General features: G+C 41.7%; 1 protein-coding gene across 1 annotated transcript in view; it reads right to left on the bottom strand.

The window, feature by feature from the left end:
• The window catches only part of LOC104357304 (transmembrane protease serine 11E-like), a 45,734-nt gene extending 24,669 nt beyond the window's left edge, over positions 1-21,065 (bottom strand). Inside the window, exons 1-3 of the mRNA XM_032997764.2 lie at positions 20,434-21,065; positions 12,293-12,414; positions 11,458-11,576 (exon numbers count right to left, since the gene is read on the bottom strand). Of these exons, the coding sequence (XP_032853655.1) occupies positions 11,458-11,576; positions 12,293-12,414; positions 20,434-20,597 (405 nt within the window). The 5' untranslated portion in view covers positions 20,598-21,065. The remainder of the gene's footprint in view (positions 1-11,457; positions 11,577-12,292; positions 12,415-20,433) is intronic.
• Between the last annotated feature and the right edge of the window lie 1,499 nt (positions 21,066-22,564).

The raw sequence follows: 22,564 nt of genomic DNA on the forward strand, positions 1-22,564 counted from the left end.
CTGCCAGCTGCTACCACTGCATTTTATGAGGCATACAGTTAGAAATCAAGAATAAAATTGCTTTGCTTGCTATGACCCTGCAGCCACCTGTTCCACCATCCCACACCCCCCCTCTTGGTTATTGGAAGTATTTGCCCTCAGACAAAAATTTTGTGTTTTTTTTTTTTTTTTCTCTTTAATGATAAGATTTGCTTATCATTTCTGTCACAGTGTTAACTGCTTCACTGATGATTGTGTAAGCAGAAGCATGTAGTTAAGCAGCACTTCCAGCTTTGTGGCATGCAATGGCATGTGCTGCACTGCCTCTGAGGACTTTTGAGATATTTGGGACAGGGACTTCTCTGCAGAGTGCTTCTCAAACAAAACAGAGCCTTGAGCTGGGCTGAGGTACACCTCAAGCTTCTACATTGCTAAAGAGTAAAGCGAAAGCAGGCTGACTTTAAATTTGGGGCTGAAGAGGGCAAGAATTCACAATCCCTTGCAAGGGAGTGCAAAGTCGATATGACACTCCTGAATCCTTTATCTCCTCCTGGCAACTGTGTTTTCAAGCTATCCATACTGTCTCATCTCAAAAATTGCGGGTGTTTTTGCTACACCTTCCACCTGCATTTCTGCGGCAGATACAGGGGACCTTATTTCTGTCACCCATTCTCTTGTGTATCTTTGCTACACCCTGAGCAGCTCACGTGATTGTGTTGTTTGTACTCCTGACATGTTCAGCTTTCTCCTTTACTCCTCACCCTGGACCACTTCCTAGATGTTCTATACAGTCAGATCAGGAACACCACGCACTGCAGCACAGACAAAGATTTCCACTGGCATCGGACAAAATACAATTACACACAGTGTTTTTTATGAAAAAGAATCTAAGGAGTCCAAATGCAACTGAACTATCAGCAACAGACATTGTTTTCAGAAAATTAAATCCAAAAGGGATGTTAGTTATTTTTATGGAGAGAAGACTAAACATACTATTTAAAATTATATCAAAATTACTGGATTTGTGTTACTCCCATTCTCTTTCACAATTTCATATCTGAATGAGAAAGTAGCCACTTTTCCTGTTACATACCGTCACTGACTTTCCCCTTCTTAAGAGTTGCCAGGTACTACATCACCAATAGATGAAAAAAACAACTGGAGAGTGGGTTTGTTTCCAGTGATCCTTGCAGGACCTTTAACACCTTCAAACTTGACCTGGTACTCTTACTTTTGTAATTTGCTGTATCTTATCAGGAAAGACATGCTAACCAAACCTCTGCACTGTGACCCCTAGCTCTCACCTGCTGATGAATTCATTTGACAGATATGATTATGTCCCAAATCTCCTCTTTCCTTCAACAATGATTTCAATAACCTGAATTATTAACAGTAATCTTTATATTCATATGGTTTATGTAAGAGGAAAAGATGTAGGAAGATGCCTTCAGATAATAACTTCCAAAGATTAATGTTCTGTCTCATGTTTCTACCGCTCATCTTCTGGTAAAGCTTTTCATGCCCATATCAAATAGTAAACATTTCTCTCCAGACTGCTTATAGCTTTCTTTTCAGCTTGAGAGACAACCCTGAAAGCAAAAGCAACTAGAACTTTGTCTGTTAACTAGGTGGTACCTAGTCCTCTCTGGGAGAAGCATCTACACTCATTTTAACCATTTTGCTTTGATTACAGCCACTCAGAAATGACACTGTCATGACCAGATCCCTTAAATTCACCTCCAATTACATGCATCTCACTTGTTTCCTGGCAATTGTTTAGCAACTGCTTAATGGTGACAGTTGCTGCTGCAGGCAAGGTCAAGAAGCATTCTTAAACAAGTAACAAGTCCTGCTCCTTTCAAGTGAGCAGCGTTTTCCTGACAACCTTTCTTTTAGCATTTGTCCAAACAAGATTTTCTCTAAGTTATTGTTTGCTGGCTAGTTTAGCTTAATGCCATCTGGTATTTCCTCAGTTTAATTTCATATCCTCTATCCTTTTAACAAAATTTCTCTCCGTGAAATTTTTTAAGATAAACTGGACTTCAATCCTGAACACGGGTCCATCTATGCCAATACAGTATCTAATAGTGGCTAGTACCAAAGATGCAATAAGAGGGCAAAACAGTCCCACCTGTACAAACCCAGCCAAAAAGGAAACTTCCTTGTTCCCTGCAGCCAGAAGTTACTTTACACCTTGATGAAAAAGACTTGTTTTCCTATCCTATCTTGATAACTCCAGATCTCATCATCATCCTTTTCTCGTGTGGCACCACGGCCAACCCCCTGAGGACTGTGAGTGACCTATTAAAAACTTCATGATTTCAGTCACCCAATACACCCTGCCCCCCTGGGACTCACAAAAACCCCACGCTCTGGAAGTAGGTCACATGCAACAGGTATCCTGTTGCTCCCGTGTAGGACAGGGCTGACATGAGCTGGGCTTGCCCAGATGTGTAGCTGGGTCTGGAATGACCCAGCAAGGTTGGCCCTTGCTTTCTCCCACCACGCACTGCTCTGCCGCTGCAGGCAGGGTAACAGGATTTATCAAAAAGGTTATCTTAAATCTAGTTTGACATAACTTTCCTCTGGAATATTTGCTGAAGCCACTGAATTACTCGTGTGGGACATTCAAAAGCATTCAGTAGGTCTGGGAGCACAAACCCTCTTGTTTCTCAATACTGTTGTTCTTTTGCCTGCTGCCAGTTTAGTCCTTCAAAAGCTATCCTCATGTTACATTCTTCCTCTTGCCTCACTAGCTCTTTAGGGTATAAAGCCTATTATTAGTGATTTTTTAAAACTTTTTGACCATGAATATTAATTGGAATGTACCACCTGGTTCAGTGATTCTCTTCAATTTTGCAGTAATCATACAATATGAATTACTACTAATCAGTTGTGTTAATTCTGTATCTAGCACCCAACTTGCTGACCAATTTGGATCCAAATTACAGCTCAACCTGCTGAGATCCCCAGAGCTGACCATAATGCAAATCCAGTAGCAGTTCCCTTGAGAACCTGACATATTACCTGGCCAGGTGACATCTAGAAACAGAGATACCAATTACAGCAGCAACAGCCCTACAGTCACAGTGCTTGCCAAAGGCAAAGAAAACAGACCTGAAGGAGAGCAAGTGTAATGATCCATGGGCCTCCAGCAAACCAGAAGATCAGAAAATTGCCCATCAGAAGTCACACATACACAAAGAAAGCACATGTCACAGCAGGCAAGAGCAGTGTGATCCTATACATCTGCAAATGGTATCACAAACTCTTCACAGAGTTTAAACTGCCTGGACTGCTGAAGCTGGGAGGTGGGTAGGCACTATCTGACTTTGAACTAAAATAAAGAGCTCAGCTGGACAGCTCTCAGAGGTGTCAGCTGCAAAAGAGAAATAAGTGACCTTGTACAGTAGTTCCTAAAAAGCTCAGTCTTTTGGATAAAAGAATCTAAGAGGACTGATCCATGGGATAATGTCAGGATTTACAGTACCATGCTTATGCCTAGTGCAACCAATTTCAAAGGCATGTAATGGCATGAGTGTTTCATTACAGCCGTGTAATAGTGACAGCTGGAATTAAGGTCACCTAAGTATTCCCATTCCTACTCCCCGCTTTCAATTGTCCATAATTAGCTTCCTAAGACTTTCACACTGCCATTGAAATTTTGCCCTCTTAGGGAGATTTTCCAACTTTGGAATGAAAATCAAGTTTGGAGTGAAAGCCACTTGGGCCAATATCCAGAGAAGAGCTTTTGTGTGTCTTAGTGTTGGTTTTTTTCCAAAAATGTATGCTTTTCCCAGGAAAATGACTCTGCGCGCTCTTTTTTTTTTTTTTTTTTTTTTTTTTTTTTTTTTTTAAGCAATACTTAGAGGTAAGGAGCTAAAATACAGGAGCAAATACTCTTGGGAAAATAATAGTTTTATGAAATCTGAGGAAGATCAGTGGTGATATATTCAGGTTACAAGTGCTCAAATACCATCAACCATGCAAGTTCAGTACTGAATTTGGATTCTCCCTTTTGACAACAACATGTTCTAAACAACCACCCTCTTGACCGGGCAGATTTTGATCTCAGTGACACCAGTTCACATCTTGAATCACTTCATTGATTTAATTACCAATGAACAATGCAGTAATTCTGGATTGTGGGTCTGTAATTAAGATAAGATTCTACCCTTAATCACACACACTATCGATAACTGCCCTTTATTTCATTTTGAATTCCTTTTTCCAGCTCAGATTCACATCCATTTTGCTTGTGCACATTTTATAGCTTTTCTTGCTGCACACCAGATCTGAATTAGAGCTACTTATCTGAGGGAGGTGGGAGCTGTCTTCCTATGCTTTTTTTCTGGTTTTGTACATGCTTAGACCTTCTGCCTTGATGAACCAAGACAAAAATGAACAAGAAAAATCAGCTTGCATGTTTATTAATTCAGAGAATTATATTGTATTAATAAGTCAAAGAATCAATGACATTGAAGGATCATTGAATTTAAGTTACCAAAGTTGGATATTAGGCACATTGTTGATAACTAACCATTTTATCCTGGAAATTCATGCTATGTAGGTAGAGCACATTGACAGTTTGAGATTTTACAGGTGACAAAAACCACTAAGCTACAGCTTCATGCACTACACTGCATGAACTCACACTAGCATTTAAAAGTACTTCATATTTTCCTCAATATTTTTAGTTCTCTGTGCTACTGTGACTTGTGGAAATAGGAAAAACTGGAAACAATGCAAAAAGTCAATGCAGTATATGCCTATGCCAGTAGTCTTTTTCTTTGATTTCAATAGGAATTTCTGAATAAAGCATACAAGTAAGATGGCAAGTGCTTTCCGTGAGTTTTTTCCTCTCAGTGTACAGCATTTCACCTACATCTTTAAGGCCACACCTGTATACATACATACTGATAGTCAAGAGTGCCGTCAACCTCTAATTCCAGAGCTAAATAAACAAGTCACCACATTGCCATCCCGGCCACTGTTACATTGCCATATTTCCCAGTTGGCTGAATTGCTGTGGGAAGATGCTTTCTTCTTTGTTTCTAGCCCCAGGCACCCATAGAGGGCACTCTTATTGTACCACGCTAGTCCAAGAACAATTCTTCCTATCTGCAAGAACCATTCCCTTAAAAGAAATCTTTTAAAGCAGAAGTTGTCAAATGTCCCGAATTTATTTTAGGATTTTTTTCTCAAAATGCTCCTTAATCTTAAAGATCTTTGGGGCAGAGATAAAAGGTTTGTTTGTTTGTTTGTTTGTTTGTTTTTTTCATTTTACAACATTATTTTGCAGAACGAGAAAAAAGAGAGAGTATTACTAAAAAGTCTCTAAAAAGCTTACTTTAAAAAGTTTAAATTTTCTGGCATTTGTCTTATAGATGCACTTCTAAATCAAATTGGCTTCAGTGAAGACCAAGAAAAATTTTCAATAAAAGTTCTATTCTTTTCACCTCATATCGGTACTAAGCAAGTACTTGAGGGAGCACATACAGAGCCTAGGAATGCTTGGGTTTAAATAAGTACTTAGGTTTTGAATTTTGGGATCCGTATCTGAAAATACTTCTAAATCTCTTTTGAAACTTATTACAACCAGAAATATTCTTACTCAGTTTGGTCTGGGTGCTGCCAGACTCTGAAAAGTCCTTAGAAAGATTTTGCTGTTGCAGCTACCATAATTTCTCTTTCTGTGATCTGTACAATTTATCTTCCATTTGCTTTTGTTTCAGGGGCTGAGAGGGGAAAAGAAGTGTTTCATAGGGCTGGGGGGCAGGGGGTACACACAACACGCATACAGCAAATTAAGTTACATGATACTTGTACTTTCCAACTTGCTCTAAGAGAGTCGTGTTAGACTCCCCTGAACTTCAGCACACTCCCTTTTCTTGGGGCACACTTAGTTATCACCTCTAAATTAGTCCTCACAATCTGGTCTCCCAGACCAAATAGTCTTTAGGAGTGTTTCAAAAATCTGCTGCCCTGGGGATCTGCTCCTACTGAATTAACCTCCCGATCCAAGGACCATAAGGCACCAAAAGAGCAAGCCACATGCTTCTGAGCTTTACCTTAACACCCACACAGAAGGTGTGACAAACACACCTCACGTACAGTTTCAGCCAGCTTTACAGCTAGCTACTGACTGAAGGGATTTGTATTTCACCTCCCTCTTTCTCCCAAACACACACACGCACTCTTCTGCTCCCCAGGAAGACTTGAGTCACGTCTGACCCTAAAAAGGCCGAGTGTAATAAAACAGCAGTCTCATCTACTTGCACGCTGCTGCCAGTCTTTTTAGCTAGGCTTCCTTTCTTAGCCAGTACTTCAGGCTTCCAGATATCGAGATGACTGCAAGCTTATCACTGGGTATAGAGCAGAGTCTTTCACTTACAAGCATCCCGTTGAAGGCTAACCCCTCCACCCAGGAAGCTTATCAGGTGTTAGATCTCTGCTTTCCATGGAAGTATAAGTGTCTACATGGAAGTTTAGAGAGGACAAACACAAAGCAACTCAATTACTGTGACGAGGGTGAATAAAACCTGAATGTGCCAAAGGAACCTAGTGGGTCCCTTCCTGACTACCCATAGGCACTTGAAAAATTCTTTCCTATCTCTGGGGATCTCTTTTCAGGTTCTGAAGTGGCTTTATGGATTTGGCCCTTCAACTCTCTCCAACTCAGTTCCCTGTCTGCACAGAGGAGACCTCTGTCCCCAGGGGCTGAGAAAGTGTGGGGGGTGCTTTGATCATAATTGAATTGTGCTGAAGCAGCTGAGAATCTGCATCACCAAGGATGCAGAGGACAAAGTGAGGTCCCATTGCACCCCACTGGTGTCCTTCATGGTGGTGGCCCAGAGGACAACTAAGCACTGGATTCAGCTAACAAGCCCTGTTTGTGATCCACAAAGCAGCAGAGAAAGACTGAGGACCAAATGCTGCACTTGACAGCCCTTGGGATCCTCACTCACCTCAGCAGCACAAAGAACAAGAAGGGGGTGTGTGGGGAGGGAGGTGCATGGCACCTGGCTGCCCCTCTGCTTCTCCCTGCTCGTAGTGAAAGAAATGTGTTAACAACCTCTGAAATCATCATCTTCCAAGGGAGAAAACTGCCTCCTTCCTTACCAGCTCCAGCACATAGGCTCATCAGTGAGTCCTTAAACCGACTGAGAACAGGCACAGTCATCAGAACTGATCTGCAGCATTTTCCCATGGTATTGCAAGTGCCTCTGCAATACCCAGTAGAGACTCTATTCCTAAATTAAACCCACACTAATTCAGTTCTATCAGACAGGACAGACTTCAGGAGCAGTATTCACTAAAAATTTTCCCCAACATCTGTACTTAAGAACACAGAAGAGTCTCTTATCACTTGAAGTCACTGGAGCAAGATGTCTGTTTCTAAAAAAGACGTCCTGACACACAATACTGAGTCCTGAGGCAAGAATTACTTGATGAAATCCCATGACTTCAGTCAAAATATTGAAATAGGCATTAGTTTCCCAGAGGAAGTACCCAGGCATACTCTTTATACAATCCCCAACCACTCTGCCCAGATCCACCCAGTTAGTTCTGTGTTGGTTTCAGATGGTGGAAGGATGGGGTAAAGCCCAGGTGGATTGCAGATGATGAGACAATGGGAGAAATCCATGCCAGTCCACTCTGTGTCTCATGGCACTCACAGAGAGAAAACAAACACTTTGCCTCTCCCTCAGCCACCCAATTAGCCAAGGAGGGAGCCACACTACACTCATACCTGAGGAGCATCCAGCCACCCAACCCACAGCCTGTCTCACCATCACATGGAAGCAGAAGAGAGTAGAGGATAATGGTCAGGGCATAGCCCCAGAAGCAGAGGAAGGTATAATGTCCAATGCAGGAGTCCAAAAAGACACATGAACTAGGACATAGAGAAGCAGCCTGACAGCAGGGCTGGGAACAGTTCTGGCCAGAGAAGAAGGAGACAGGGAGGTACTAGATGCCTGGGAAAGGGGAAGGGTGGCATAGGCTATCTTCAAAGAGGGGAAGGACTACAACATCTGGGAAAAAGTATCAGAAAGTTATTGTAGTAGTAAAAAGAGCAGGCAGATACATTTGCAGGTCACTGGTGGGCAGGGTAAAGGCTAGTGCCCATTTTTACCGAGAAACCAGCCATGTACTGAAGGGGTCACACGCTGTTGCTGCTTGGTATCCACCACTCTCTCACAGCTACGTACTTGCCAGCCTTTAGTTGAGGCAATTCTCATTAAGATGGCCTTGATGAAGTACACGTTTCAAGCTCTCCTGAACGCATACTGCCTTCCTCTGGGGTCAAAGATGACTTTCCACTCTGGAGACAAAGTCCCTCCATCCTTCTCCCTGCACACAGAGCGGTCAGTGCAGCTGCCCAGAGTAGGCAGCTGGGATCATCCCAGTCACCCAGATCTACCTAGAGCTGGCAGTCTCATGTCCCTCCACAATTTGAGGTGCCTGAGGGGCTGAAGAAGGTAAGTTTAGAGCAAAGCCTTGGAAATAGTGAGAGGGTAGTTAGGGCCTCAAAGGCATTCTTGGGAAATCCTAAAGAATACATTTTGTGGAAGAAGAAAAAAATCCAAGTCTGGTGCAGGAGTTGGAGAAAACCAGTCGGTAAAGGTTGTGTAGATCAGCCAAGCATTAAGTGAACCCAGTATAAAATAGAGTCTTCTTGGGGAAGGAGCCATTAAGGCTATGACTGTGCCCTTTTTATCTACTGCAAGACGGGACAGTCTGGCACAGTGCATTGTAGCTTGGCAAGGGAAGAACGACTGGTCCATCTAGAAAAGCAAGGAGGCTCTGGTGAGCTGGAACATCTCTTTCCACAGTGGCATTCAGTCAGGTCTGCTTTTTCAAGAGAGCACAAAGGGAACTCTCACAGCCTGTTGCAGGAAACCAGGCAAGGAGCAAAGACCTTTCATCATCTGTTCCTCAGTCCCCCCAGCTCCACCCCACAAGACATTTTCCAGACTTTCCAGTCAGCCCTGAGATGTTGACTGGTGCACCAGCTTCATCAGCTCTCTGGCATGATCTTGCTGCATTTCCCTCCCACCTTCAATGAGATAAGAGAGGCAGGAATGTCACACAATGGGTGTTACTACTCAACTCTGGAAACCAAAGCAAACATCAGGACATTTGCTGCCAGTCCTAAGGAAGGCATGGAAAGACTTCCCTATGGGAGCAAAACCATTTTTCCTGGTGAAACAGCAGCTCTGAAATGAGTTCCTTTCAGGGTTGTTCTAGGGACAAACGAAAGAGGCTTCATCGGGGAGGGATCAGAGAAGGGAGCACTTGGCAGGGAGTTGCACTAACTTAGGTAATTTGGATGCTTCTGATTATCAGAGATGATTCACTTTTGTTCACTTTGCACCAGGTATTGTGAAAGACATTGCATTTATCTGCATTGACTCACTGTTTCACAACATGAGCTTAAGATATTGTTACTACTATAATGATGGGAAGGCTTGGACATCCAAAACCTTGACACCAGCCACAGAAAGACTGTGCAAAGGACTTCAGTGAATCCAGACAAATCAGAAAATGTGGTTAAAAAGTCAAATCTCTCCTCCTCTATTAAAGAAATGGTGTGAAAACCCTGAAAACATAAATGCAGATATTCTGAGACAGATGTCTGTAAAGAAGTCAAGAGGGAATTTCTATCCCTGGAAAGATTGCTTTGACTTTTGTCACCACAAGCTGAGTTTTGCATGTAGAGAATCAGACTTACAAGGAACATACTGTTATTCATTAGTCTATGCAGTCACTTTAAATAAGCTTATGGACAATTCTCTATGTCATACATCTTTGTTAGATGGAACACCTGGAGTGAAAAACACAGGAAGTCAAAGTTTATGGCAGGAATCATTTATAACAGCTGACCTAAAATTACAGCAAAGAACTCACCAAATTCAGGAGAGGGAGGTAGAAGTTAATGGCTGAATTAAAGACAGTTCTTAAGAAAAGTCACAGGAATGAAGGAAAGGCAACACAGTTCTCTGTATGTTTGTTATCGTGTTACTTATCAGGTACAACATGCTCTGAAATAATGGTTCTCACTGCTCAACCAGCACTGGTATTTACTGTCTACTGTCAGAAGTGTTCAACACCCACAGAGGAGACAGGGTTCCTAAAGCATTGGCTTCCATTCGAGCATCTAAATTAATAACCATGTTCAGGGGAAATCTGACTATATTGGGCACTGTCTGAAAAAAGCCTTAGCTAAAATAAGTGCTGCTTTGCCAAAGGAGCCACATTTTTAAAAATTAAGAGAGAATGAGGAGAAATGGATACAGCTTTACTCAGTGATGCATTATTCCTCAGACTCTTCCTCAGCCCTTGCTTTCCTCCTGCTTTAGCAATACACAGTCTTCTTGGTCAGGGAGAACATTCCCTCTCCAAGGTCCTACATCACAAGATTAAAAGCCTGCAATTATTAGGTAGTAGTTGTAAAGTGGTAGCACCTCAGTAAATGCAGCTTATGTAAGACTCTCTACATACAGACATGCACCAGGAGCAGATCTTGGGAAATATAGTATGATCCCCAGTAGGCAAAGAGGACAGAAAGGAAACTAGTACAGAAAAGAGGACAACTTGACTAAGATCTTCGGGACCCTCAGCAGTGGAGCCAGGAAGAGATGCTAGCACTGCCAAATCCCTGTACAGCTCCCTATTTCTCCAGAACAATGTTCACCACAGCTCACATTTAGTTGTGGACAGGTGGCATGGCTCTAAATTAAATGACAGTGGGGAGCAAAGCATTGATTGTCCTATTAACTGAGTATCTGTGCAAGGTTGCTAAACAGGAGGTAAGAGATACTCATCGGACTCTGATAAATGAAACACAAAAAGATACAAGCACAATCACATGCCTATTGCTGTAAAGAGCTGAACTCTGTAATTATCAGCTGTGGGGAAGTATCTCAAAGAGAAAACAAGAAAGGAAATTGCAATGTGTCTATTTATTTCCATAGCTACTGTATGACTGAGAGCCGCTCAGCAGCCTCTGCTATTTGTAGGAGGGTTTCCCAACAAAACATACCAAAGGTGCAGGAAAAGGGCTCGTATATTGTTTTCTCAACACACAACAACAGCCTGATAGGTAGAGTACCCACCCTGTAAAGGAGAGGGTGTAAAAGCATGCTTTTCTTAAAGACAGTGGGGCATAAATCACAAAGCCAAGCTCAGGGTAGGGAAAGAGGAGACACATACAAATGATTAGTGATATAGGAGGAAGCTGAGATTATTGTCGATATTTACTTCACTGAAGGGACCAAGAGAGGTGACATGCTAGAACAAGCAGACTGGCAAGTGCCTGGTCTGCCAGGTATGTTCAGGGCTCTCATGCCACACATTTCCCAGGTCTGCTAACCGTGGGGGCTCAGGGTACACCAGGCACCTGTGGTCTAAGAGTGTGCTGTTCACCATAACTCTTCTATTATCACACAGTCCTTAATAAAGGTCCAAACTTACCAGTCTCTCAACCCTCTCGCTCAAGTCTCTAAACCTTCCTGAGGACTGTCTGGACAATTCATTATTGTACCGGATGTTGGTGATTTTTATGTTGCCACTGTAATAGAACAGCTTCTGATCTGTAAGGGAAAGAAGAGGAGGCAATACTCAAAGCACCAAAATAAATGAACCTTAGGGAAACATCTGAGGCTAACTGACATCCAGACGTCTAGGGAATGGATGGGCCTCCACCTGTACCCAACCCATTCAGATACAGGTTCCAAAAGCTGGGAACGCAGGAGCGAGAACTCAGCTGAATTAGGTGATTTAAACCGAGTAGTGACGAAAAGCCCAGTTTCCCCACAATTGTGGCCGCCCAACAGCACTTTGGGCTCATGCAGGATCACAAGCTGCATCTTGCTGGTCAGGTCCCTTCCCTCCCGGCCCATATGCCCACCCAACATCAATTCCCTGCAGGCGGCTGCCGGTGATCAGGGCAAGGGAACAGAGAAACACCCCTGGCAGAGACAAGCGGAAGGTGCTGTGTGTCACTTGTGTAAGGGAGACCAGAAGACTCGCATGTTGAACTCATCACTGAAGTAAATCATGAGGAAGACGTGAAAGCAAGTAAAAGCCAACAGAAACCACAGCCCTAAACCACCCTGCACAGCAGGAAATGTCCCCAAGAGATCTGCAAAGATGCTAAATGAGGATGGAAAAAGAGCTCTAGAGAAGCTGGTGGGTTTTCTCCAACTGAGCTTTAGACAGACTAATGAAAAGCAAACTCCCAACATCATGTGGCACAACAAGCACAAAGGAAATACATGGGACCAGTGATACATTATGTAGAACTTACCGTATGCCAGAAAATAAACTAGGAGACCAATGGTGATAGCTGCTGCCACTGCTGTTCCAATAACAATTAGAGCAATTTTCCAGGGCTCAAGATGTCTTATTTTGATGGATGGCTGATGAATTCTGGGAGAAAATAAGAGCATCGAAGGGAGAAGATTAGTAAGAGATCCTTTTCTATTTAAAACACTCCAAACTTAAGCTAAAGTTTTCTCCCTCAATATCAGCTGATTCTTCCCAGCAGTATTCATTGACTTCTCACCCAACACCCTTGAAAATGAAACCATGACTCAACACTATTTTGAAATAGATGTTGGCATATGCTAGAAGTCACAGAACACAGACAGGGTTTGAGAGTTCAGAGTTTTTCTATTATTAGGGCCAAATTAAATAGGACTCCCACTAAGCACTTTCTTATATGATCCCCTGACTGCAAATTTGCAAGAATAAAACTTATTTTTCAGCTAGGTGAAATTTCATACAGCAACGTGGGCAACTTTCAACTGACTAAACAAATCAGTTATCACAGACACACTGGCACCTTTGCTCCCAAAACTGCTCTGTGCAGTAAAATTGTTTAAAAGCATCTCATGTTTTGGGTAGTACATTACCCCAGCTTCTCAGTCCATTTCAGCCTTCAAAGCAGGGCTGAGCAAAAAAGAGAAAGAAGTTTCAGAGGGCCAGCCTGTGCTTCCTATTTTACTCAGACTAAATCTAAAAGCAAAAGGCAAAATCACTGCTTTAAGCAGTATTTGCTGAAGCGATGGAATGACAGGGAAGGGCAAGGACATGTGAGCAGACCAGGGAACATAGGTAGGGAGCCTCAACAGATATTTCTCTCTGCCATGCTCTTAATTAGACAGGTGCTAATCCAAATTAACTCAAGGAAAGTCAACAGTCAGTAGGTCAGTATTATAGTTAGACAAAAAAAAAAAAAAAAAAAAAAAAACAAAAAAAAACGAACCTGAAAAAGGTTACTTACAGCAATATCTGCCTTTGGCTATAAACTCAAAGGCATCTGAAGATCCTTAATGCCATTTTTCTATTATGTTATTAACGATTACAAAATACAGAACAGGAAGTCACAATTTCTGGTAGAGTCTTTCATTCTAGAGCCAGCTACCTCACTCATGCAAACACACACCCCTTCAGCTTAAGGTACAGTCTCCCCCAGGAAAGCAGGCTGCAGGGATCCTCTCCTGAGGGTATGAGGTGTCTCAGTGAGTTCCTACATTTGTAATAAAGTACATATAGCTCAATTCTAGAACACATAGCTCGTGAGCCATAAGTTTAAATACATTAAAATAATTTGAAAATAACTGGAAGTGACCGCTGCAGCTGCATGTGGGAATGAGACAGCAAGCACACTGTGCACTGTACATAAATATCAAAGCAGGTTCTGATATTTCATTCTCATTCCATTGTAAAGCCTTACAATTATAACCTTATTACTTCGGCTTGGAAAACAACTGACTCAGGCTAAATATTGTGATATTTGATTGAGTGAAAATGGGAATACTTATTTGCCACTCATATCCTCATATCTGTTCTGACTTGTCCTGGATCTCCTAGCTACTGTTTCCTTCACTCCTGCTATCTCTAAAACAGCTATTAATTAACCTCTCATCTCATCTGGTTCACTTCAAAATGCATCTGTGAATCCACAGCGGGAAGAAAAAAAAAAAAAAAAAGACTAAAATTAAACTCCTGTTAAGAGTTTGCAGGTGAACAGCTCCAAAGTTATTTCTGAGACCACTGTATTGAAGTTGCCTTAAAACTTTAACTGGAAAATTAAAAATATGCAAGTATAATTAGTCAAGACTCTACCTTATTAAGAAGAATATTTCTAAATAGTAGCTCTTAGGTGAAACTATAAAGTCAGTGGTGAGTTCAGCTTTAATTTGTCATGTGGGTTTGTTGTTTTGTTTTGTTTTTTTTTTCCACCACTCCACCTAGTAGTCCTTTGTGTGGCTTATAGGCTTTGTACATGTTTCTACTATGTTTATAGTGAGACTATTTTACAAGAAAAAACAACAAAAGAAACAAAAACCCCAGACATATAACTTGACACAACCTACCCACATTCATTCTTTTAAATACTCTCATTTAAAAAGCAGTTGTCTTGATTGAGCTGCACAGAAGGAACAACACTCAGAAGGTCCTTCAGCTATAATGATCCTGGCACAGCCCCAAACCAAAATGCTGGCTTTGATAAGCCCATTGAAAGGCTGAACGCCATCTCTACACCGCAGTAGGTGAGTGTGAAGAAATTACTGCCTATCATATCAGTGTAAAAGCGGTTTCAGACCAGAAGTAACATAGCTGGGACACAGTTAAGTATCCAGTACTATATAATTTGAAACCTTTTCAGCATTCTTTTGTACATACTATAACATTTTTTATAACTCTTATTCTTTATTGCTTCCCTTTGAAGTTCCGTGTTATCATTTAGCAAACAGAAACCCCAGTCCAGAACTGTGACCCACATACATAATTTTACTCACATGTGTGACTTTCACTTAATTCATGAAACCTGTTTGAGAGCATAATTTCAAAGAGGTGCAGAGGGGACTCAGCATCAGCTTCTAAACATAATTTCTTCAGGTAAGAAGCTGTTTGATAAATACATCTTAGAAAGTCACATAATTGGGGGGGGCAGGGTGAGTGAGTGTTGGTGACTTGAGATGTCTATTTTTCTTTTGTCTTCCTTGTTTTCTAAATAAACTTTCCCCCTTCCTTTTAAATAACATGAAACAACTGTTAAGGTTTACTCTCCACTCTTAATCTGTTTAAACAAAAAAGGTTTTAAAAACAAAGGGTATTTTTGAGTAGAATGCGCTCAGTTAGGCTGTACCATCCGGATACTTCCCCATTTGAACAGAAGTGCAGACTGAGCACACCAGGAGGATTTCAAATCCAGGTTCCCAAAGATATCTGTGAGACAAAATGAAAATGATTGCTGGACTGATACTCTTCTATTCCCATTGACTTTGAGCTTTGTTGCTGCTTTGCTCTGTGTCCTGAGGTCAATTCCTCAAAGATCAATTATTTCATCCAACAACATATCCTATTGTGTAAAGTTGGAGATTATTTACAGGGATGCAATACACACAAGAGAAGTAACTATCCCAGAACAGAAACAGCTTCAATCCACATGATGACCCATCAGAGCCTGAATACTTTGCAGAGAGCTGATAAAAGTTCAGCAGTGGGAATTTATTTTCTCAGATCAAGAGTCAAACTGCTAACTCCTTGGGAATTATCTGCTCAACAGGGAGGGAACCGGGACCATAACCTAGGAATGCAAAGCAGGATTAAAAACACTCCAGCAGAGAAGGTCTCCGAAATCCTCCAGATTAAAAGTGGAGATTTTAAGCCTGAACTAAATTCCAGCTAAAAGCCTCTCACTGAACTCAGTGGCCTTTCCATTGGGGTCCCTTCTGGCCTATATAGACTCTGCTCTTTCCTAGACAACCATGTCCATGCAGTAATCTTAAATACACTGCAATCAGGGACTGGATTTCATCTCTCAGCAGAAGACTGTCAAATGCCAGATTAAGATTTGTCTGATTAGGAAGAGGACTGAAATAGTTGCTGAGAAAGAGAAACAACAAAATCATATAAAATTGCCCACACTGACATACAAATTTTACTTGGTTGTCCTCTCTGTTTCCTAATAATTCCTAACACTGTCTTGGCTTTTTCAGCTGGCATTCACCTGACACTTTCCTAGAAATACCCACCTAGACCTTTCTTGAGTGGCGGTAGGTGATTTGGAGCCCTGCATGCTGTACTGGAGTTCCCTCCCATCATGAGCACAAAGAAGCCCCCCCCAGAAACCTTTCCTCAACAAAGAGCTCACACCAATAAACACAGAGCCAGAGGGATCCTTCCCCATATGCATTTTACAAGGCAGACATAAGAAGGACACAGCTAATTATGCCTGTTTATTTTTAGTAAAAAAAAAAGAAGAGTATCAAGTGAAAAAAAAAGCCCTTCTCAAAATAAAATTTAAAATCTTATCTAATATCCTAACTTTGTTTTTTTATGGGTGACATTCAATAAATGTATCATAAACATCACATTAAATAAATCATGCATGTACTTGCCTCACTGCAGCCTGAAACTTAGTTTACAAAAGAAATGAATGAGTGTCTTTTACCTATTCCAATTTAGATTCACTTCTTGCAAAGAAGCAAAATTAAAACCGCCATCTACAAGACAAACAACGTGCTTCAGAGGAAAAGCCTCAAAGGTCTTCCTCGCCAGGGCAGAAAGCATGCTCTGGCACCTGGGGGAACCCCTCCATTACCTGCAGTGAGCTTCATATCAGAGAGAGTGTCTAGCTAAGTCAGCATGCACCATGGAAGAGAACAGAGGCCCTGCTTTGGCATGCAAGCACTGACAGTGTCTGCTCAAGAAAGGTGCTGACAGGACAGCCTAACAGCCAGACCCAAAACCGTCACCTAGAGATGATCTCTTGTGGGCTATTAAATGTCCTTTGTTTTCAGTCCCATAAGAGAAGCACGCTTAGACAGAAAAATTTTCTCCACAATTTCAGAATACATCCGGTACTTCTCTCTTATTAAGGTGCTTTGAGGAAAAAAAAATATAAAAAACACTGTATCAGGCTTAGCGATGATTGTAATATATAAATACACACATAATATAATCAGTTTATTGGTATATGAAATGTCACTGTAAAACAACTATATTTACATCACTCTTCAAGAGTTCTGCAAGTCTGATACAACAGACCAGCGCTTCTGCCTTTGTGATAGTTTGTATGCATCTGTAACAGCTTATATCCACTGAGAATCTGACCCAATGTATCCAGCTTTTCCTGTACTCTGGAAGCTTCCGTTTCTGGCTGAATAATAATAAGGTTTTCCTTATTTCATACTTTATATATAATAAAAAATTGATAGGCTGGATAGGTAAACACTGAGATGCTGGACTCTAGCAATGCATTTTCACTGAACAGAGATAGAAAAATTTCTTCATGGGAGAAATGCTGCTGAAATTAGACAAGGCTCCTTAGACAAGAAGTTCAGCTGAGACTCAAACCCCGGGCAATTGTCCAGTGGCAGAGAAAGTGGACAATTCTCATGGTCAGTTCTGTATGAAATCTGTCCACAGACCACATGAAGTTCTCAGATTGTCTTGTATCAGAAGCATGTCAAATTAAACCATCCTAAACTTTGTGTTAGCTTGACTTCATTCAGAATTAAGATCTCTGCGTAACTAGAGATACAGACATGGAGGTAGTATGTGATGAAAGGAGAATTACTTGATTTGAAAAGCTTATAGTGACCCAAAATGGCCAGTCATAAAACCGTCTGTGAAAAAACTAATGAAGTGAGGCTCTTCTGCAACATCTTCTAACAGGAACAGCAGAGGCCAGAAAAGCTTTGGGGTTTACCCTGGGGGTAGCTCAGCTAATGAAGAGGACTAGATTTTAAGGCTCAGAGGGAGGTCCTTTCTCATTCTGTTTCTTCTGTCTAAAATGTTTAGAAACTGAATGAATGTGGCAAGGAAGCACAAATGGTACCAATTCCATACCAGTCAAATCAGGTGTGGTGTGTACCAGAATCAAATGTATTTCATTAGGAAACTGTTTCTTGGAATCAGGATCTACTCCGACGCAAATTGAGCAGAATAGGTTGGTTTGTTACCACGCAGGAACCACCTCTACCTCCTGCAATAATCAAAGTTAACTCCCACTAATGCCAATGGGACATGTGTCCTTGCACCAGGGCTGGTATCCATTTCCTGCTACACCTCAGTAGTCTGTAATTTACACTCATTTTGCCCACCTACTGCATGACAAATTGGTGCAAGTGGCACTGCATTTCCACCTACATATTCACTTTTAAACTACAGCTGCTCCGGGCCTCACCTTGCCAGGGCACGAGATCTTCACAAGGATGTTGAAGGTAGGACACTGCATTTGCTTCCCAGACTGCAGGACACAGCACAACAACGGAGGGACAAAACCAGCAAGGCTGTCTACTCTACCCAGTTCTCCTTAGCAGCTTTGCTTCCTGAAGGATTTTATGGAGCACGCATTCTAACTTAGCTTGAAGTGTTGTGAAAAGAGGTGTCTTGGAACTGGATAAAGTTAATACTGAAGCACCGCTCTTACATGATGAGCTCCAACAGCAAGGCTTACAGCTCCATGTTCAGATCTATGTCCCTGCCTAGCAAAGAACTCTGGACATTTAACAGGCTATGCACAGTCTTTGATTAAGACCACACGGTCTCCATCCCTTCCCAAATGTGTAAATATTTAATTATCCAACACAGATTTCCCCTAACATACTTGAGATTTTATAATAGTCTAAACAACTATTTAAACAACTAAATCCTAACTAGGAGGCAGCCAAACTAGATTCAGATGTTGTTTAACTACCCTCTAGCACACTTATTAAAATTATTTACACCACCGTTGATAACAACAAGACATGGCAACTAGATTTAAATCTAATTAGAAAAAGGAATGGCTTTTCAATTCTGCTAGGTAGAGAACTCTCACTTAGTTTTCCCTCTTCGTGTGACACACATAAACTAGTATTCACAACTGATGGGGATTTCTTCCTCACCTGACAGAGCAGCATAGCTGTTGAGGTATGGATATCAACCAGGGCAGAGGATCTTTGAGTACTGAGCAGGGTACCACTAAGGAGCACAGAACCAAAAGCTGAACTCAGTCCTCTCTTGGCAAAGTCAACACTGTATTGACTAAAATTATATTGTCCTCACAAAATGAGAAAACACTGAAGTGGGCATAAAGAGTAAATTTTGTCAATCCAGAAACAATGTTTATATTTCCACATGTCCAGAAATTATTAAAAAACCCCAGCCTTTAAAAATATTAAGGATAGAAAAACTAAGTTGTATCTTGCAATTATCCACAGCCATTTGCCCAAAGCAAAGCCAGAGAGGAGACTAATATTGTAGTCTTTAGCAACCACACACAAAAATTCAATCATCCAGCCAAATCATTAGGGTGTTTAAAAAAAAAAAAAAACAAAAAAACAACAACACAAAAAAACCAAACCAAAACAAAACAAAACCATTTCAGATTCTTTTAGATTTTGCCTTTGACGTCATACTTTTAAACTTCATCAATTGCTGAGGCACCAACAAAAAACAAGTTCAGGAGAGAATGAGCATCTCTTTGGCTCCTGGATTCATGTGGCAGTAAGTGTTAAATGGGAACAACAAATTTCAGGAGGCTCACTATACGTTTATGACCAGCTCTGACCCTGCTCTGACCCAAGACAGCATAGTAGAGTGTCACAGCTGGGACACTTATGTTTGTAAAAATACTCTGAATTTTCCAGCCCTGTCTTAAACATTGTTACAGTAAAACAAAACTAAGGATATCTAGCATCTCTGATGGCACAAAAATACTTCAGACACAAAATACCTTGTCATTACTCCCTAGAAATGATGGTTTCTTCCTTGAAAGTACTAGGGTTAAACCTGGAATGATGAACACCTGTAGTGTCCTCTTTATGTAGTTGTGCTGCCATCACTGATTTAACCGAGACCTTTTGCAGGGTTTGGGGGAAATACTATTGCAACTAGACCTGACCAAAAGCCATGGCCTTCAAAAATCATGTTATTAACATTTGATTTTGACACAAAAGAGCTTCCTGTATTCTGCACTGCTGCAATAAAAGCCTGCTGGGGGCAGGATAAGACAATCAGAGAGAGGAAACATAAGTGTCAACCTAAGCGACCACATCATCTTGCTAAACAGAAAGCAAATCTTTGTGCTCCTGGCCATGCTAGGGAAGGATTTCATCTGCATTTCTCACTCCAGTTACATGTTATTCTTCTCATCCAGCCCACAACCTCCAAAACCTCCCTTTCAGTCTGCAACTTGCTGTTCCGCTTTCCTCCTGTCTATCACCTCTTTCCAGGCTGCCCATTTCAGACAGATCAATGACGTACCCTAGAACTAAAAGAATGAAAGGGGAAGAGACAGAGCAATGAGGTCCAAGGCCAGGGAAGAGAACAGATTTCTTTTCTGGATCTAAATATGTCCTTGAAGTCCTAAAGCTGTCCCGTAGCCAGTATCCCTTACCACCATTACACCTCCAAATCAGACTTGCCGAGTTAAAACATGCAACCTACTTTTGAAGATCCCATGGTAGGTCCCGGTAGGTCTGGTAGCCTTTCTGACCACCAACCAAGGCTTGACTAAAATCTGGACTGCGTAGTGAATGCTGCTGGAAAACGCAGGAGTCGCATTGACTGGTGTGACGGGAAGGGAAAGGTGTTGAATGAAGATCCTTCATTGAGGCACGGCTGGCGCAACACCCGGCACCCTGTGGGTTATTGCAAAACGAGGGAGCGAACTTCAGAATAAAAACAAACAGAGGTAAGCATGGAGTTGATAAGGAGACTGTAACCTTCGGATCAGCTCCGCATCAAAGAGCTCCCCAGGCAGAGATGGACAGAGCAGATAAACCAGCCCAGGCAAGAAGACTTGTTCTTCACCACAGCAGAACAGGAAGTGCGTGAGATTTCCCTTTTCCAGCACTCCCTTTCTGTCCAACTTGTATCCCTACAGCAGGCCTTCTCCCGGATGGCAGCACCGTCTACCATACACTCACTGTAAAACCCAGACGGGAAAGGCACCACACTGTCTGCAACGCTAAGTCACTTGCCTCCTGAGACAGCCAACACGAAGGCCGAACACAAAAAGAAATACAGACATAAATGGCTTGGTCAGCCAAGCCTGATCTCCCTCGGTGCTCACTCGTCCACAGCTGTCCTGCACTCCCTTGGCATCAGGGACATGACAACTATAAGTATCCAACCTCCTAATTACATGTTAGTCATTTAATGGCTGGCATAACCCCGCCTGTGGAAAATGCTTACTCTGTGAAAAAGGCAACCAATCTCCTTGGAATTCCCTTCTCCCAGCACAAATGTGATTCTTCAGAAACAGTTGGAAAGGCGAAAACCAGATAATCTCTAGTGAGAAATTCTGCACTTGCATCTCAAATCCCAAACCAAAAAAGGAAAATTACCAGAAACCAAACTTCTGGTTTCTAGTCTTTGATGTGTTTGGATTTGTGCCAAGATGTTTGAAGCATCTGGTTTTCCAATGAAGTCTCAAGATTTCACAGTCATTTTTTATGGGAATGCTTATTATCTTCCAGAAAGAACCTCACCAACAGAGGGTAAAAGAAACAGCAAGAGGAAAATTTCACCTAATCATATCAAGTCCTTTTCCATCTTTCCCCAAAGATGCCCATTCACAAGACACTTCCATGCAATTATAGAAGCAAGTGTTTGGACAGACCATTTTTAGAACAGTGGGAAAAGCTGAGCACCACTGCATGGCCTCTCCTATTTCTCTAACATTGATTTCTTCCTTTGCTTTGATCAAATCAATCGCTTTTCTTGTCTTCTCCTAGCTCCCTGTAGAAAGGGCACTGTTGCAGCTACGTACCTTACATGGAGCTTTACTGACTGAACACACAGTTACCTGTCAAACAGTTACTGTTTGAGTTTTACAATTAGTAAAACCCAAAAAAGTTTGTGCACAAAGGAAATCCATGCTCCACCCAGAAATACATGCACACCCACAGGAACTCTAGCACTCTACAGAGTGCTGGAGATCTGTTACAAACCGATTTAATCCAACAGTCAAGAAAATACCTTAGAACTCCTTGCTTTAATTTTTTTTCTTTTTTAACATTGTGAGCACAAAACATGTCATCCTTACAAAACACACTCCTAGAATAGAAAAAGCTTAATTAAGTTTGGGACGTAACGCAAAGAAGCACGTAGCAATTTCTGCCCAGAATGTTCAGGCTGAGGCTGTGCATAGTGGTCTGCTTACAGAGATAAAAGTCGGCCACATTGTTAATGGGTTACTAACATTAATTTCTTCGTTAGTATTTAGCGACTACTAATCAGGTGCCCTGAGTATCCAGGCCAAGCACACTGGGAAAAGGTGGCCCTTGAAGTGTTTGCCCTGTAAGATGCAGAGAATTTTCCCTGATGCACCCAGAGTTCAAAGGCCAGCTCTACCCATCTGGGTCAGGGGAAAAACATATTCCAGCAGCAGTAGGTTTTAGCAAACATCTAGAGTTTGAGACAAAAGTTACCCAAGATCTTGGGCTCTGCAACAAGATTGCATGGAAAAAAAGAGGATTCAATAGATGAGTATCAGGTTACAAAGGGTCTCGGGAGGTAGTGCTAGAGGAAGGGTCTTTGGATAACAGATGAATGAACTTCTTCTAACTTTCAG

The sequence above is a fragment of the Tyto alba genome, unplaced genomic scaffold, assembly GCF_018691265.1.
Source record: "Tyto alba isolate M040663 unplaced genomic scaffold, T.alba_DEE_v4.0 Super-Scaffold_23, whole genome shotgun sequence".
NCBI lineage: Eukaryota > Metazoa > Chordata > Aves > Strigiformes > Tytonidae > Tyto > Tyto alba.